Raw genomic sequence first — 18,083 nt, 5'->3', positions numbered from 1 at the left:
GAAAACAGTAAAGGAATTATATTTCTGGGACTTGGAGAACCATTATTTATTAGAGTACCACGAAAGAAATGTCAGTATACGGTACACATAGCTGGGGGATGTTGTCTTTTTCTTATAATCAGGATCATTCTCCAAGAAATGGGTTCATGCTGAGGATGGTAATACCTTCGATTAAGATTTGGAAGAAATCCCCGAAAAACAAAAATTCAATTATTGTACCTGTAGTGTATCATATGGATTACATTTTCTAGTGAGTGGCTGTCATATATAAGAAGTGGGGTTCCGTCTTTGGTCCCGTTTACTGGAAAATGAGACTTAAGTGGTTCAAGATTCCTCACAGGTATTGTCTACATCGAGTTTTAGAGGGATTTATTACCAAATCTGCCCATTCCAATCCACCTCATGAGTTTTCTCTCAGGCTGGCAATCCTCCAAGAATGGGAGAATGTGGCTCAGTTCTTGGCCTTACACTTGGTCTGCGTTTGATCATGGCCCTCCACTGGCCCTCTTCCTCTCTGTTGTTTGTCTATGTTCTGTACACAGCTTAGATTAGTTATCTAATTATGTCCAAGTGTGATCCCACAGATGTACTAAACATTTGTGCATCACATGTTTTTATCAATAACAGGATAACGTTCTGGTTCCGTTATTTCTTCTCAATGTCGCACTCTACAGTCGTAGCAATATAGCATTCTCGCTTACTCTATCTATCGAGAACTTCTATCGTGTACCATACTGAACGATTCATTTCTTGTAAATGTGATGGTTACATCGCAAAGCGATTAAAATACAATCTAAATTTGAAATTTTATGCTTTCTTACGGTTACGGTAATTACTGTTGAGGATAATCTCTAGTTTCAGATGAATTCCTTAAGGAATGAATGCTGTGAAGTTGCTAGCTACCTAGCAGGTTTTCGGTTGTGAAGCGGTCCTGAAGGTGATAAAAAGAGAATGCACAAACAAATAAGGCAACCCCAAAACAATTGTAATAGTAGAAAAAGGAAGATTTTTAGTATTTACGTTCTCAGGCGTTCTGCACTGCATAGACAGCAAGAAACATACATAAAGAAACAGCAATAAACAATGGGAAAAACAATTTCCTTCAGATATATTGTATCTTTTCCTTTTGACAGGTGCGAATGCTGTCTACCTAACTGCTGCTGCATAAAGAGAGAACATGGTCTGCAACTTCTTATTGATATTCTTTTCCCCAATTAAACCTCCTCCTGTTAATCACAGAGCACACAAGGTGTAAGGATTAATAGGTCCCTGAAAACTACGGCGACATTAATGTATAGGATGAAACTCGACCTGATCTCTCTCAATCAGCTTTTCCTGTCATGCGAAGGCTTCAGAAATCCAAAATGCTTCCTCAGTACAGACTTTTCCTGAATGAACACACAAATTTGCGTGAATACTTGGACGCAGGAGTATCACATAAAGGGAAAAAGATTCAGAGAATAAAGCAGGAAATGATAAAGATTGAAATTTTCTGAAAGCAGATATGTGAGAACCTTGGATTGTGTTGCAGAAAAGCCTCGAGAGATGCCTGAACCGTGCTCGATTAGATATTTATCATCTGTAAGAAGGGCATTGTTCTGAAAGATGAAAGTACTGTAATGCTGTTAGAGAATATTCAACGAGAAAATTAATCGTGCACGCCAGGCTGACAATTGACTTGCCTTGGAGAAGCTCTGGGCAGGGGAGCTAGCAGTATCGTCAAGATGGAAATTCTGTTGGGTCTTCCTGTGCTCTTTTGCTTTCTTTTTGTGCTTGCCCTTGTTTACCTCTGAGGCCGAAATAGTGGAATTGTATCTGGTTTCTTCAGAACTGCCTTCATCCTGATGGAAATGTGGAGGGCCAGATGATGCATCAGACAGCATGGATGAATTCTCGTCTTCATCATCCTCATTGACATACACTCCTTTGCTTCTGCAATCAAAGCCAAGTGGCATGCTTCTGTTGCATTGATCGGCAGAGGTTGAAAGCTGATCAAAATACATGGTCCAGCCAGACTCGCATCCACCGCTGTATTCAGAAGTTGATGCATTCATTCTTAAGCAATTCTTGAGAATAACAGATTCTTTGACGTCGCCTTCTTATATTTTGTGACTAAGAAGAGCAAATAAAAAACAATTATAAGTCGCCCTGTTTTTTCCTTCGTTGCTTGACAACTATCCAAACAAATTGTGTATTGAAATCCTATACTATTTTTGTCCTGTGCACTATCTTTTGCCTTTCTAATTTCATCTGATTTTGTGGAGAATCATATTGCCAGTTGGCTTGTCATTTTGTTTTGGTGGGGTGGGAAAAGGATAGGAAGGCGGTGAAAGGGGCTGTAGTTATTTGTTCAACAAATACTCAAGTTCTGTAACAACGTAAGAACAATTACTGTCTTTATTCAACACGTATACGTTTGTACCCTTTCGCGGGAGCCAATGTTTTCTTGTTGAAACTCCGAATGAAATAGCAAGCAGTTTCATTCAACAGCAACAAATTTCATAAACTGAAATGAATGATGCAATTCTCAACATGTGTATAAGATAGTGAATCATGAATTTTTATACCGATTCATTAGCCTTCAACTTTCCAATCTTTTGTGCATGAAAAGTACTCGGCCTTATTTCCAAAAGGCTTCTTAAGCATGACCTATTGTTTGGAAAAATTATTTAGTTTGACACCGTAACACTTTTTGTAATGTAACGTAACGTATATGAGATAAAAAAAAAAAGTGATCATAAAACATGTATGCGTACATGATGTAAGTCAAATAATTACTTCAAATAATGAGATCCAAACATAAATTGAAATAAATTTGTAATGCAATTGGTGCCACATGGACTTCTAATGTTAATCTCTACTCCCACAATTTCATCCCTTATTCTCACTACTCATTCTTTCATTTTTGATCTTTTTAATGGCATTAGATTAATGCATTTTCTGATATGAGTTGCACACAATCTAGAAAAAGGGGAATAAAATTATCCCAAGCTTGACGGTCTCCAATTGGTTTTCACTGAGTAATAAACTTATTAGTATTATTATTTTAGTTTTACTACGGTGAATACTATAATGTTGCTAGGAGGTTAGTAATTTCCTTTTGATAACATGTCAATTAAGTCTCTGCCGTCTCAGTTTCTTGAATCTCCATTTGTGGGTGAAAAAGCTTAGTAATTTTTAGTGTTTATCGAACGCAAAAGTGATAGGAACCTGTTGATGGCCTACAACTATTTTTTTGTCACCAAATATTCTAACTAATTGAAAGCGGAGTTACACCAACTGAAATTAATACTATGTTCTTTTATCTCCTTATTTCTTCTCTTTTTCAATATAAAAAAAAAAAAATAGATGTGGGCTTTTTAACTTTTGGCCCATAAGCTTAACCATTAAATTCCCCAGTGGTCTCCCTGCCGAAACTCATTAGCCCAACCGTAAGAAGGTTTGGACGTTTGGTCCATCATTTCTTCAAATTGAGCGTTCTTTTCCTCTATCCCATTTCTTCACCATCTAGTTTCATTTTTTACTCTGACCCTCCAAGAACAAAATTGACTGTCCTTGGAGGGTTCTAGTAGGCCCGTCAACGGGTCAGGTCCGGGTCAAAATTAATAAATTCAGACTTGGACCCGGACCCGTCATATTATATTAATTAGTTTTGTATCCGTTCGTTGAACGAGAATCATTGAAAAAAATAAAATATTTAGTTAATTTTATAAAAATGTCGATATAAAATACAGATTTAATATATAATCTATTATAACTTGTCTTAAGTATATTACTATGTAAAGTATACAAACTTATATAAATTATTTTTATAGTATAAATTTGAACATCTAATTCAGTGAATAATAATTCAAAAATGAAAAAAATAACATTCAACAATACCGTAACATTCAAAAACTTGAAAATAAATAAAAAGTGCAGTAAATAGTATCAAATAATATTCTACTCTTCAGAAACTTGTTTTGTTTTTCTTCTGTTTGAACATTTTCCTCGATTTGTCTGTGCAACTCAGCATTTATTGATTTTTCATTATTACTGCATGATAGCAAAGCAGGATTTAATTAGCCACACTATTTATGGTATTTGATGTATTAAAGTGGGTAATAATTTTATAGTAAATTGTATTTGTAGACTTAGTTGACTATATATTATGCCCATGAAAATCTTGTTGCGTTGACTCTTGAACACCAACATACATAAATTTCGCAAAAGGAACCAAAATAAATTTTCCCCTTTGAGTTCATGATCACTCAAGAAGCATAGACCAAATGCTTATAATATGAATATTTAACAGCAGTGTCAGACATAGCAAAAAAAATTCAACTAAAGTAACTAACAATAATAATAGCTAAAGACACAAATTTCGTGAAGAAATGTCTTAGTCAATGGATTATTAAAAATTTAAGAATAACATGGGACGTAATCAACAATAACAGACGTAATCAACAATAACATTTACTTCCATAAAATTCTTACATCTAAAGATGAACATATTTTTTTAAAAAAGAATCTTTTGGCTCGCTGAAAACAATTTCATTACAAAAATTCTGGACAACAAAACCCATGAAAATTTATATATATAAGGTGAAAATTTGATTAAAAAATATTTACGAAAAACATACGTAATTTTTGAAAAAAAAAATGACAATCCATGCAAAACCTCGTTAGTCAAGGAAGTTGTCCGTCTACCGAAGTTTTTACTTAGCATAGTTGCATCCTTTTTAAACTTTTCATTCATCTTGTAAACTTGAATCTTTCAGCAATTGTTTGTTCTCATTTTTTTGACATGTTTAAAAAATGAAAATTATCATGCATTCGAAACGGCTCAATAGGATTTCTTTTAGTCAATGTCATGAGATTGATCTTCGCATTAATCAGTCAAAAAAAAGACTCCAAAGCTATCCACAAAACGGGTGCACCCATTTCAATGTATTGACGCGTGCATGACTGCTTGTGCGATTCCCTTAAAACTTATTTCTGATTTGATGCATGTGACCAATTAAGGAAATTCGATGGAAATTCCATTTGACAATTTTTCAATGGATCTTGCTCGTTTTGTCATGTTCAGCTTACAAAGAGCATGTGGCATAATTTTATCACTCAATTATTTAGAGTTATTTACTTGGGACAGTAAAAAAATTATTTTACCCAAAGTGGTCTTTGAACCAATTAAAATATATAACATTAAATCAATTACATTTTGGGACTGAAAACGTGCATGTTAAATCAATTCCTATGTCTTCATACAAAACAAAAAAAAAAAAAAACAAAATTCAAGATATGTTACTAAACTCTTACAATTGAAGATCAACATGTCTTTTTTTAAAAAAAAATATGTATTGAAAGAAGATGTACCTGATAATCAAGAGGAGGTTGAAAACTCAAAATTGATGCTTTAATGTACCAACCGCTTGTACTGAAAATACCTAACTATGAATTTGATACTTGAAATCAATTTATTAGAGGCTATATGTAGTGTAGGCATAAAAAATAAGAATTGATAAGAATATAAAGAGATATTGATAAGAACATTAAAAGTAGGTTTATCTTGATTTAAGTTGCTTAAGTACATAACTTTTGGTAGAAAATAAGAGTCCTATAATATTAAGAATTCTTATAGGAAATAAAACCATAATCGTCCAAATAACTATTTTTTTAAAAAAAAGATGATTTATTAATTAGTTACTTTTCTACTTTTTGTAGTGATAACAATTTTTATCGGACTAAGAATTGATATATCTTAGTATGATTGATATATCTTATCGGACTAACAATTCTTATTGGACCAATCATATAATATAGGAAATAAGAATTGATATAAATTCAAACAAAAAAGGAGCAAATCACGTAAGAAACTACTTGTCGTCTTGTTAAACACTTAAACCACGTAAAAAGGAGAAAATATGAAGCGATAAGAATAAGAATGCGACTTTATTATATATATATATATATATATATATATATATATATATATATGATTCCAGATCCACCCAAATATCCAACGGATCTCTTAATCTTTCTCCCGGAACTCTTAATCTTTCTTCCGGAACTGCACCCGATGGGTCCCGAGTCCGGGTCCTGTCACGAAGCATAAATCCACAAACCCCATTATCTTCAGTCGCAAGAGAAGCTCAATTTCAGCCAAAGCTTCTTCCTCATCAGCCACCAATGCAGAAAAGCAGCGGACCAATGAAAAAGTGGTTATCAATTCGAAAACTCTTATTAAGTCTCCTTTAAGTACATCAACAAATGATGAAGAGGATTCATCAAAGCTAAAGCTAAAAGAAAAGCCGGTGACCGGCGCGAGAAGCATGAGAAGGAGCAGCAAAGGGCGGCCTAATGTGAGCAAGCCAGAGCCTACTCCTAATAGTAGCTACAACAAGAGCTCAAGCTCCCAGCAACCGGGTTCAAAGGATAAAGGAGATAAAGCAGAGGCAGCAGAAGGGGATAAAAAGAAGTTTGAAGCAATTGCGAATACAAAAAAGAGTGGTGCTGCAGACTTCTTGAAGAGAATGAAGAACGTGAGCTGGGCTGCTAGAAAAGAGAGTGAGAGGAAATAAGGGATGTGCGGCAGTGGGGGCATTAGGGTTAGAAAAATTTGGAATGAAAGAATGTGTACGCCTTTTGGTTATTTCTGATAGATTGGTATATTTTTTAATTATTAATTAATTAAAACGGATTCGGTTTAATATGGGCCGGAACGGTATATCTCGTATTCGACCCACTTTTTTGTTAGATAAAATGGATTCGAGTCTCGAATCTATATACCTATCCGTATCCCAAAAATGTTGGTGGGTCCGGGTCCGCTGAAAACCCTAGATTCTAGTTGTATATTTTGATATAAGGATTTAATCTCATACTTTAAGGAGTTGATTATATATTTTATATATTGCCAATGTAATCAAACTGCTGACTTTATTGCTAGTTATCAATAGGGTGGATAATGTTATTTTTGAGTCAAATTTCCCCCCGATCTTCTTAGAATTGTAGAGGAAAATAAGAGGGAAAAATTGATGGTTAGAGTGTAAATTTTTCTTTTGTTATATAAAGCTCTCCAATTCTCAAAAAAAAAAATAAAAAAAAAGCGTCATCATTGTTGACGGTAAAACTATCACGCTTTCCGCTTTGCAGGTTTCCAAATACCTCGCTATGAGCAGGAAGGCGTGGTTCCCAATGTACCTTTACGCAATAATACATTTAAGGGATTTTCCAGAGGGTCTACTGATTGCTTATTAGGCCTCTATCCATTGATCTATACACAGTAATCCCTATTTTACTTCTCATAGCGTCCACATGTCTTCGAAAATATTTCCAGTTCTAACAGGTAATCGATTTCAAGGGAAAGGTCTGAATTTCGCCTACTGTCTTATATAAATACTAGTTTCAACTTTCAATTCTTTAAATGTTTTTGCGTTGCTGTTAATTACCTTTTCTCCAGGGAAAGTTAGAGATGTTATAAAACTAGAACAAACGTGTGTAATGTAACCTTTACCAAGGCATCATAATGTACTGGTACAAGATAATATGAAAAACCACGCCTCCTACACATTAACTGGAGAGAATTCGTGATACCCTAGAATCACGCCCGCCTCTCTCTAAGGCAGCAAATACCTAGTTCAGTTTCATCTAGATGAAAGCCACTGCAGTTCTTAAAAGAAACACAAAGATGACGTTCATTAAAAGATTCTAGCAAATTACCATGCACTAATAGGACCATTCAATGGAGGTAAAATCAAAAAATCAAAATTCAAAAACAACACAACTATATATGTGTGTGTGTGTGTATATATATTACATTGATCCACAAACTTATACAGTTTCAGTTTGTCAAAGAAAGACCCAATATAATGTACATTACATTGGATTCAATGTAATGTAAATTACAACACACAAAAAAAAAAGGAAAAAAAAAGAAAAAAATACATGAGTTCTCACAATATAGATGGCATTTAAGATACTACTACTACAGCATAGTACGAGCAGATGTTAAATGGCTAATGCCATTTATTCAATGATTAGTTGCATAAGAAAGGTAAAGACAAATGAAAACCAAGACGACAGGGATGGTGAGAAGAAGATACGGAGGAGGTGGCGGCAGCGAACCGGGACCAATCACTAACGGCAGGAAGAGCACACACAGCGCCACCACGATGAACGTCACGTATGAACCCAAACCCCAACCAGTCTGCTGCTCAATTCTCCTCATGGCGCCAAATAGATCACTGCTAATCAGAAGATCAAAGATGCGAAGAACTTGCGTTAAATAACCTGTCTTGAATGTAGCAGTACTATGTTTCTGCTAAACATGCATGCAACTTATGAGAGAATGCCTGCCATATATATATATATGCTTGGTGACTCTTATGAAGGGATGCAACATATTAAGACAAGACTGTTCGTTGAGGGGTGCATTGCATGGATGCAGTTTCCAAGAATTAACTCCTTTACAACGTTTGATACATAGTTGATGTTATTCAACTTTTCCTCATGTCTCAAGCTATTCGTTCTACAGTCTAAGAGAGATTTGTTTAGCAGGAGCTCGTCACTTGGAGAATGTTAACCATCTAATCATCTGAAAGCACTGAGGGTGGTGCAGTTGCAAGTAGCAAGTAAATTTGATATTTGCAATAATATTGAATCCTCTAGTTTCAATTACCAAATTTAACAAGAAAATGGGGTTTCAACATTAAAAGATCAAATTTACTTGAAAGAAAAAAAGATTAGAGTACAAATATTAGTTTCGTAAAATTAGGGAAAAGGGATAAAGTTGAAACACCAAACAAATTGTTTTCTGAACGAATATGTATGTACCCCTTGCTTTGAAAAAAAAAAAAAAAAAACCTTCATACGAATGAAATAACTATGGAGAAGATACGTCTTTTACAAATTATTATAAAATATAAGAAAATGAAAATACACGAATATGTTGTTTTCATTTTAAAGGAAGATTTTCCATATGGCAAACACGATTCTAAAATTTCCAAAAGGTTAGACATTTGTCTAATCTAAACATTTACACCATTAAAGATATGGTCAATGGCTCGATATATAAGAACTTCACCTGTTCTATATTGTGCGAGTGCGTGCTGTGATTATCGTAATTCCATACAAGGATACTGTGGAAGGGAACTAGAATTCGATATAATAGAGGCATGCAAGAACAAAATCGAAGACTATGCTCAAAGTTTTCAAAAAAAAAAAAAAGATTACTGCATTCCTGTTTTGAATTTTTAAATTTAACTACATTTACAAAATCACTTTCCTATCTAAACAAATTTTGGAAACCTGTTGGCCACCTGCACTAAATACACTAAATTAGTTTCCCAATTGACATGTAAATTAAAGCAATCATATTAGATGGTCACGTTGCTCAAGACTTGGTCGAAGGCCAAATGTATTTTATTATGCATTCGCATCATCTTAATTACCACCTTTATTTTGCAATGTCAAGTCTCCTTGTCCTCCACTTCCCCCTTCTTCTTCTTCCTTTTTTTTTCCCCCTGCATTTGTCATTCACAATTTGTGACAATTACCGCCTGCTTCCATCAACAGACTCTCTTTTCCCTCATTGCTCTTAACAACCCTTTTGCTTCCTATGAAGAACCAAATTACCACCACCGAAAACGCTTCACCATCATCTCAAGATGGGGGCAATTTCTAGGTTGATCGTGTTTTGGAGTTTTTACATGTCAGGAAAATAGACAATTCATAATCTAGTGCAAAATGGCTACTATGTCTCTTTTCTTCTTCTTCTTCTTCTTCTTCTTTTAAATGGACAATGCACCCCTAATTGATTGTCTTCATCTAATCTTTCTTGTTTTTCCAATGAGTTGAATTAAAGAAAAACAAGAAAAGAACTACGAAAACAAGCCACAAATCATACTATCAACAAATAAAGAAAGAAAAGTAAATTTAGTTACAACCTGTCGTCGTCCATCATCCTGTATTTCTATGTGATGCACGCAATTGCCCCTCGTCTCTACCTTTCTCCTTATAGTCTTTTAGTCAATTTCTTTTTTTTTTTTTTTGCAATAAATAAAAAACGAGGATCTGAAAATGAAAGAAGGAGAGAGAAATGGCTGGAGGGATAGCTCTGAATTATGAATTTAGGATTTTGCAGGGAAGGGGAGAAGCGACAGATGTGTAGGAAAGCCAAAGTCGGGTATAAAATGAAGAGAGGAAGAGGTGGAAAAATTGGAGACGGAGCCTAGTGAGAGCGGTAGCGGAGCTCAAGTGCATGGTCGCTGGTGAAAGCGTGGTTTAATTGAAATACAGGTAGGACCTGACGAATATAATTTTGAGCTCATGTATTTGAAATCCCCTTAGAATTCGAAATATAGAGTCAAAAACAAAGAGTTGTTAAATATAATAGATATGCATTTAAAGCCTCCAAATTGAAATGTAAAATTTTGTGCAACAATTCATTCGACTTTCGGAGCTCATACGTATGTTGTATAACTAAAGATTGGCATCATGTTAGAGAAAAAAAATTAAATATACTTACTCATTTATTCAAATTTTGTATCTTATAAATATATCTTTTCTAGCATTTTAGCTGCAAGAAAATTCATGGTAGAAATTTATTTCCCTAACTTCACCCAATTATAAATGAAAATTTACATGTACGATAACATTTCTGTTATAGCTATCAAAAGACATTTGCAATCTAGATTCTCTAATTTAATCACATACTCTAATAATCCTCATGGCTAGCTAACAACAATATAATTAATTAGTTCTGATTCATCAAAATTGCTTGATTTCATATTACCTCTTCGTATTCATCCAAAATTAAATTAACTCGATCGATTCAAATTTCTCTAAAAATAAATCATGGTACACTTTTTTTCACTTGTACATTTTATATATATATATATATATATATATATATATATATATATATATATATATATATATATATATATATATATATATTTAGAACAAACGCCGATTTCTATATTGAATGTACCTCAGTGAGATTGTTGCCCTTAATAATAAGCAGACAAAAATTGCGTCATCTTTATTAATTTGCCGACGCATCGCAAAATTTTATTTTCCCATTTTGCCGACATATATCTTATCTTATTTAAAAGTCTATTATTTCTAGAAATAAGTAATTTGAGAAACAAGCTTGTGGAATAAATTTCTTTCGACAGATACCGGGGATAGCTACGTGTACTAGGTTTCCCATTACTATGGAAGAGGGAGAGAAAGAAGAAAAATAAGAGTATATTATTGAAAGTCAACTTTAGTAGAAGTGTGAAATTTAAGAATAACCAAAGAGGATAATATTGAAAGTCAACTTTATTTGAAGCATCTAGAGTAGTGTCCTTAAGAATTTATGAGAGGAAAGTTTTTAGGTAAAATTGGATTGTTGAATAATTGTTTTTTTTAAAGCTTTACAAGAAATTAAGGGAAAAAAATCACCGTATTGAGCATCATTTTGAGACCAAAGAATTAGTTAATTTCTCCTATTTTGTAGTCAGAATCGAGTATAAATAAATATGAGTGCATATTCGTCTAGATAACAAAAATATGTGGGATGCAAAGTGGCTTTTTGAGTCCTCAATGATAAAATTCACTACAAACTCAATAAGACAATATCATTAAACTCGTAGGATGTCACTCTTTCTTCCTTTTTTTAAGCAAAGACCCATATTGGGCTATAACTAGTTGAGCTTAAATATCTATTGTGTAAAGCAATAGATATCTATTGAGCTTCAAATTTCCCTACCTCTCCTTGTTTTTTAAATTCCATCCCTTTCTTACTGAAAAAAAAAACTTTTCAGGAGACTTTTTAAAACAATGCTAGACATAATATTCTTTAAATACTTGCGACAAGTAATTTTTTACGATAATTTTGAAAGAGAACATTATTTATTGTCTTAATTGATGTGAGATATTCCAATCTGCAAAGATAAAGGAAAAAAAGATGTTGACACATTTAAATAAGAGAGAATTGTAGTTTTGATTCAAAATATTTGAGGTATGGGTGCTTCTAGTTTTTTAAGTTTAATCAAAGCAAATGTAGTTCCAACTGTTTCAATCACTCAGCACATTTAGTCCTATTGGTTGATTTTTGCCAATTATTACCAGAATTATATCATATGCTATTATGTGACATCAATTAATTTTTTTAAAAAATAAAAAATGAAAAATAATTATTAGCCATAATTTGTTGTAAATAAGGACTGATGACTCGCATGTAGATATGTCAATAGATCGAGTCTTATTCAGATCAAACCTAGACCCAATGTACTTGGATAGGGTTTAGATTTAATTTCTCAAATTCAAACTTTATCTAGATTCAAACCCTATAAAAGAGTTATGGACCTGGGTATGATTTGATTTTCTATGGTTCATATCCAAATCTAAATCCATACTAAACCCTACGTAGACCCATGTATACATAATTAATATATATAAATTAGTAAATTTATAAAATATCATAATATTCTATGGTCATTGGATCAAATAGAGCAAGACTTCATGATTGTTTTCTTTTTTCAAGTTAATTCTAGTTGTCAGTATAATTAGTACAAACTTTTTCAGAAAAAAGGAGAAAAAGTAAAGGCAAATAAATGAATGATTGGACATAAATACAGTTGAAGTTTTAAAAATAAATTGAAACAATCGATAATAGTTGTTTTTTGAGTTCATAATATTGCATTCAACTTCTTAAATATTAATTTTGTTATTGGAAAATAAAAATTGGATGGTGTTTACATTTTTTGAAATATATATATTTTTAGTACATGTTTACTTTAGTGTATTTAGAAAAATACAACGGGTAGCTATTGGGTACCCAAATCTAAAAGGGTTTGAGTTTGGACTTATTTTTGTAGACCCATAAGAGTTTGGGTTTGGGTCCAACTTAAATTTAATAGATCTTGATTTGGATCAAAGGGATCCAATTCAAACCGTACCAATTGACATGTCTACTCGCATGCCTATCACGTGGGTAATTAGTATTTAGCCTAGAAATACGAAAAATTAGTTGACATACAAAATTAGGTTAAATATTAATTACATATGTAATTAGCATGTGAGTAATTAATCATTTTTTATTATAGATTATGACTAACAATATTTTATCAAATTTTAATTTTTTAAAAAAATTAGTTATTTGCATGTGATTTGATTCCAGTAATAATTGGAAAAAAAATCAGTCATTAGAACTGAATGTGTACAGAAATTTAAACATTTAAAATTACATTTGCTTTCATCCAAACTTAAAAGGATTAAAGGCATTCATATCCCAAACATTTGAGATCAAAACTGCAATTCTTTTTTTTTTTTTTTTTTTAACAGAGCTGGGGTGCTGCAGTGCAGCGCATGAGCGACGCTCGAAGGACCCGTATCAAGCTACAGTGGTTGCCCTTCCCCCAGAAAAATTTAGTATGTGGGCCGATGGTCCATGAATCGGATATTAAACATTTGAACTGCAAATCTCTCTTAAAGTAACCATCCACATACATTTAGCGACGTGAATGTGTGTATATAGTTATTGGGCCTTCTGCTTTGACAAAATTTAAAGCGAACATAAATATGGGCAAGAGTATATTAGGCTCCAGGGGCTTGGGTGGATTGGAGCCAAGGGATCATCTTCAACGGTATTACAGTTTAATAAGGCCTCTTAGAATCATGCGTTGAAGGCTCCACATCCCACAGGGTTCGCATTTGTATGACCAGTAAGCCCACCCAAATGTAGCTTTTCCATAAACATCTAGCTGAGCTTGTGCATATCTCCTGTAGGCTTCCATGTCCTGATTGTCTTTTGCCATTGCTGCTGTCCATTCCCCTGCAGGTTTCGGTTAAATATCAAAGTCTAGTTCACTAGAAACTCTGAAATTTGTGATTCACACAAGAAAGGTAAGAAATTTGAACCTTGCGGTTGTCAAAAAAATCATGTAATTCTCGAGTAGTTTTGTTATGTCATACTTTTTCAACATACTCCCTATTTATGTTGTCAAATTAAGTGACATCTTGATGCAATATCCAAAACTTGGGAGTTCAAACCATCTTTTCAATCCCACACCTTACTAAAGCAGAGCAGAAATTTGGAAGACCAAAACCATCAATCCATTTCTCATGGCAACATCTTTGAAGTGGAGTATTGGCTGTGGTAATATGACTTACCAACAAAGCTTAAAGGACGACCATTGCTTTGAGTCACTTCCTGCAGTTGTGCAGCCCTATCATTGCGAATATAATCAATATTCTGTTGTTCATCCATGTTGTTGAACTGGTCTGAAAAGAGGTTATAGTAATGAACGTCTATGACGGAGCGATCAAGGCCACCAGCAAGAGAAAGGAACTCCTTGTCGGAAGCATCTCCCAATCTAGCTGACAATATGACATAAGCTGTGGAAGTATACTTCCTTACAGCGTCATAACCTTTCTTGTAGTAGTCGCTTAAAGCAGAAAATTGGACAATTGCTGCATTAGGTTCGTTCATTAACTCTATCGCTCCAAGACTTGGACGATTAGCATACCTGAAAATACAAGCATCTATCAAGCAACAGGTCATAGACATAAAACATTTCTCGAAGGTCACACCTTGAGGAACTAGGGATCTCTGGATACCTGATACTATTACGTTACTGTACCATATTAGCATGGATTGAAACTTGGTTTAAATGCTTTTGATGCATCAAGAACCATGTCTGAGATTCAGATTTTATAACAGGAAGTAGAGGAAACTAATGTATCAGCTAGAAATGCAAGTCCATATTCCTCCCTTAGTGGATTAAAATTCGGCTACAAAAAGGGCATCTAGATCTTGGATACTGTGGTCTGTGCAGATGCAGAGAACATTTTTCCATGAAAATTTTAGAATGATGAAATTAATATGATGTGAAAGGGGAATTCTTTGGATAACCTTTTCGCCAGGAAGTCTATGACATCCACAGTTCTCTGTACATAAGTATCTCCCCATTCTGCAAATCCATCTCTAGTTCCACTATGCTCATTCCCATTTTGTGATCCTAGAACCGCATGGAGGTCCACTATCACCTTCATATTGTACTTCCTGTGACAATAGTTACCCGGAAAAATCAGTAATGAGTGGATTAATGACAAATAGTACCTATACAACATGTTAACTGTTCAGCATTCAGTTCTGAGTTTTTGTGTACTAAGATTTCATTGTTCGCTCCATATACTCAAGTCAAATGAACAATGTTTAAGCGTGATTTTCTTCTAAAGCTGCTTACTGTGCCCATGAGAAAGCATTGTCTAACGCTTGTAAGGAACCTCCAACAAATGGTGCTGGTGGTGTCTGATCATACTGGATCCACCACCCAACTGGAATTCTAACAGCATTCAGACCATTATCGGACATAAACTTGAAATCGTCTTCCACAATGTAATTATTCCAGTGATCCTGCAGTTTGAATTTTTTTTTTTTTAGTGCAAATGATTTCTTCGTCAGTTGATATATATGGCCAAATCCCCATTAAATTAGATTAGGTGTGTTACTAGTTTTACCTTCAACACTTGAGGAGCTTTATCCCGCCCATATCCGTTTGTAAGTTGGTATTCGCCCCTTAATGTGTTGACAATATTCAATTGGAAAACAGATGGATTTTGATCCCCCCAATCTGAAGTGTCTCCATAATCTGCCACCACTGAGGATCCACTGGGAGCCTTTCACAAGGCAAATTGCCAAATAGAAGTCAGAAAAACTCAGTAAAACCACTTTGGCTTGCATTGGCTTGCATAATGTTGCTAGTTAATACATTCCAATCATATATGTCTCTAACTAGTCCATTTCAGGGTCCTATATGGTAAAAATAAGTTGGGTTACATCCATTTTTCGAACCAGAATCAGATAAATCAATTTCCCTTCTCGGCTGATTTGAAAATCGTATGGCAGGTACCTTTTCCTTTTTATGAACAATCTGCAAATGATATGTTACTTCTGACTGAGAAAAAAGCTAGTAGCACCGTTTCAGAATAAAGAGCAAAATATACCTGAACAAAGAGCCCGTTCGAGGCTCTAAGCCGTATTCTGGATGGATCATCTTGTTTCCTTACAATCTGAAACGTTTCAGCATTTCCAGGTGTAGTAGATATTGCATTTATATTCTTTCCCTGCCCTTGATTGTCCAGTCCCACAAACTGCTTATTGAACACCCTGAGGTTGAAGGTATTCTCATTAATCCTCCATAACTGCATGTGCATAGAAGTATAAGAAACAGAATAAAAAAAAGGGCATATTTCAGCACGAATGAAGTGTATATACGCAGAGTTAACACCAGAAGTTCTTCATAATAGACGATCAGGGGACGTCATAGAACTACCCACCCAAAAAGTTTCCCAGCCGGAGGCACTATCGCGGTTAGCAACTAAATTTGATCCACCACCGTTCTCTGCTGTCAGATACTTGTTGAGCATTGTCGACTTCAGTTGCACTTGTGTTCCATCCTAGATGAACGTAAGAATCATGCAATTCCAATGTGTAATTAATGTTCCATAAGACATTACTGTATAGAAACTTGAAATTGTCCAAGAATTTATTTTGATATTACTGCCACCAGTTTCATACCATAAAAGGGAAGTTATTTTGATTTGTAACAATTTGACAAGTCACCAAAGGCAGAGTTTATGGAGAGAAATTAAATTGGTGTAGTGTACCAGGAGGTCTTTATTGGGAATGCCATCAAAGAGGTCTGGAGTCATCCATCCCTCAGCTACCAGCCAACCACCTAAATTTGCTGCTTTGAATGGCACATCTTGGCCTGCAACAGCGCTACAAGAAACCAAGAATAGCCATGACAAGCAAGAGATGGCAACTAGTTTCTTCATTTCAAGATTGTTCACCATTTTCTGAAGAACAAGCAAAAAGTTGGCAAGATTTTATACAGCAAAATCCCAATACATCCGTGTAAGACCAGTAACCAAGTCAATAAAAAAAAGGTTCCAAGTTCCAAATTGGTACGCGGCTTTTCCAGGTTTCCCACCTCCGTGGGTTGTCCGAGAGAGCGGACTTCAAATTTTCTGCCAAATTTTTGTCCACTCTACGCTGGGTACTATGTACTAGTACTACATTCATACGAGACTTCTGCTGCTCTTCAGTAGAAGGATCTAAGAGCTTTGTTTGACATTTTTTCTTTTTCCTCTTGAACAAGTATGCTTAGAAAGTTTCTTGATACATATATGCAATGTTTTTGTTCAAAAAGAAATACTTCTATGTGATAAAAAGGCATTTTAGGTTTTTGGTAAGCATTATTAATCAATGTAAGAAGAGTAGGGTTTTAAACTCAAAAGTACTCTTCTTTGTACACAACTCAGGATTGCTCAGTTTCTAGTAACTTAAAAAAATAAAAGACAAAACTTTGACTCTTTTATCATGAATTATGAACTCAATAATGTCTGTTTGGATTGTAAGTTATTTGGGATTATTTGAGATATTTTTACTGTAGCACTTTTTGTGATGTGATGTATGTGAGATAAAAAGATATTGAGAAGATAAAAAAATGTATTAGAAATTGTAAAGATGATGTAAGCAAATAAAATTGGGAAAATATGAAGCAATCCAAACAAACCTATTATTATTTCAAAAATTTTGTCGGAGGCGATTAGCTGGTGATTTCCCTAGTCAACTGGATGCTACCACTTTTGTCGGACGTGACAGGCAGGTGCTTGACCTGGTCAAGTGCATGAATGGTAGGTCAAAGTTGGGATTTCAAGCATCGATTCTCTTCCTTTGCTTCAGTTCACACAGAAATTTCCTAGGGGCATCTCTTTCTTTTTTAAATTCCTCTTCCTCTTTCCCTTCGTCTCCCTTGCAAAAGTATTAGCTAAAAACGAGGCATCTATAAAGCATTTTTTTAAAATTTTCTTCTAATCTTTAAACGGGGCAGGTAAAAAGCATTTTTTTCCCCTTGATTCTTACTTTTTGGATTTATTTTAGAATATAAATTATCTGGTGCCAATTATCTCCATTTGTTATCAGATGGAAAAAGAATTTTATTTAATTGTGGAAATCCATTGTAAAATTGAAAGAGAACATGAGAAGTCAATGAAACAACTTGGAAAGGGTCACAATTCTTTTTCTTTATTCACGTAAATAATTACAA

At 34.3% G+C, this 18,083-nt stretch overlaps 2 protein-coding genes and 1 long non-coding RNA gene across 3 annotated transcripts; all 3 read right to left on the bottom strand.

Moving 5' to 3' along the window:
* Window positions 1-989: 989 nt before the first annotated feature.
* Window positions 990-2,390, bottom strand: LOC113712993 (protein SOB FIVE-LIKE 5-like). Its single transcript, XM_027236681.2, has 4 exons — window positions 1,683-2,390; window positions 1,515-1,598; window positions 1,312-1,388; window positions 990-1,226 (listed from the first exon to the last, which is right to left on the bottom strand). Exons 1-3 carry the CDS (start codon window positions 2,052-2,054, stop codon window positions 1,326-1,328), a joined length of 519 nt encoding a protein of 172 aa, XP_027092482.1. The 5' UTR covers window positions 2,055-2,390; the 3' UTR covers window positions 990-1,226; window positions 1,312-1,325.
* A 5,356-nt stretch (window positions 2,391-7,746) lies between these two features.
* Window positions 7,747-10,264, bottom strand: LOC140015451 (uncharacterized). Its single transcript, XR_011822092.1, has 2 exons — window positions 9,924-10,264; window positions 7,747-8,222 (listed from the first exon to the last, which is right to left on the bottom strand). It is a non-coding gene; the product is annotated as an uncharacterized lncRNA (long non-coding RNA).
* Window positions 10,265-13,413: 3,149 nt separating this feature from the next.
* LOC113711908 (probable glucan 1,3-beta-glucosidase A) lies at window positions 13,414-16,923 on the bottom strand. Its single transcript, XM_027235145.2, has 8 exons — window positions 16,639-16,923; window positions 16,309-16,428; window positions 15,976-16,173; window positions 15,490-15,648; window positions 15,216-15,385; window positions 14,882-15,031; window positions 14,140-14,495; window positions 13,414-13,801 (listed from the first exon to the last, which is right to left on the bottom strand). Exons 1-8 carry the CDS (start codon window positions 16,825-16,827, stop codon window positions 13,617-13,619), a joined length of 1,527 nt encoding a protein of 508 aa, XP_027090946.1. The 5' UTR covers window positions 16,828-16,923; the 3' UTR covers window positions 13,414-13,616.
* Between the last annotated feature and the right edge of the window lie 1,160 nt (window positions 16,924-18,083).

This window comes from Coffea arabica, chromosome 10e (genome assembly GCF_036785885.1).
Source record: "Coffea arabica cultivar ET-39 chromosome 10e, Coffea Arabica ET-39 HiFi, whole genome shotgun sequence".
Lineage (NCBI taxonomy): Eukaryota > Viridiplantae > Streptophyta > Magnoliopsida > Gentianales > Rubiaceae > Coffea > Coffea arabica.
This window is presented reverse-complemented; position numbering and strand designations above follow the sequence as displayed.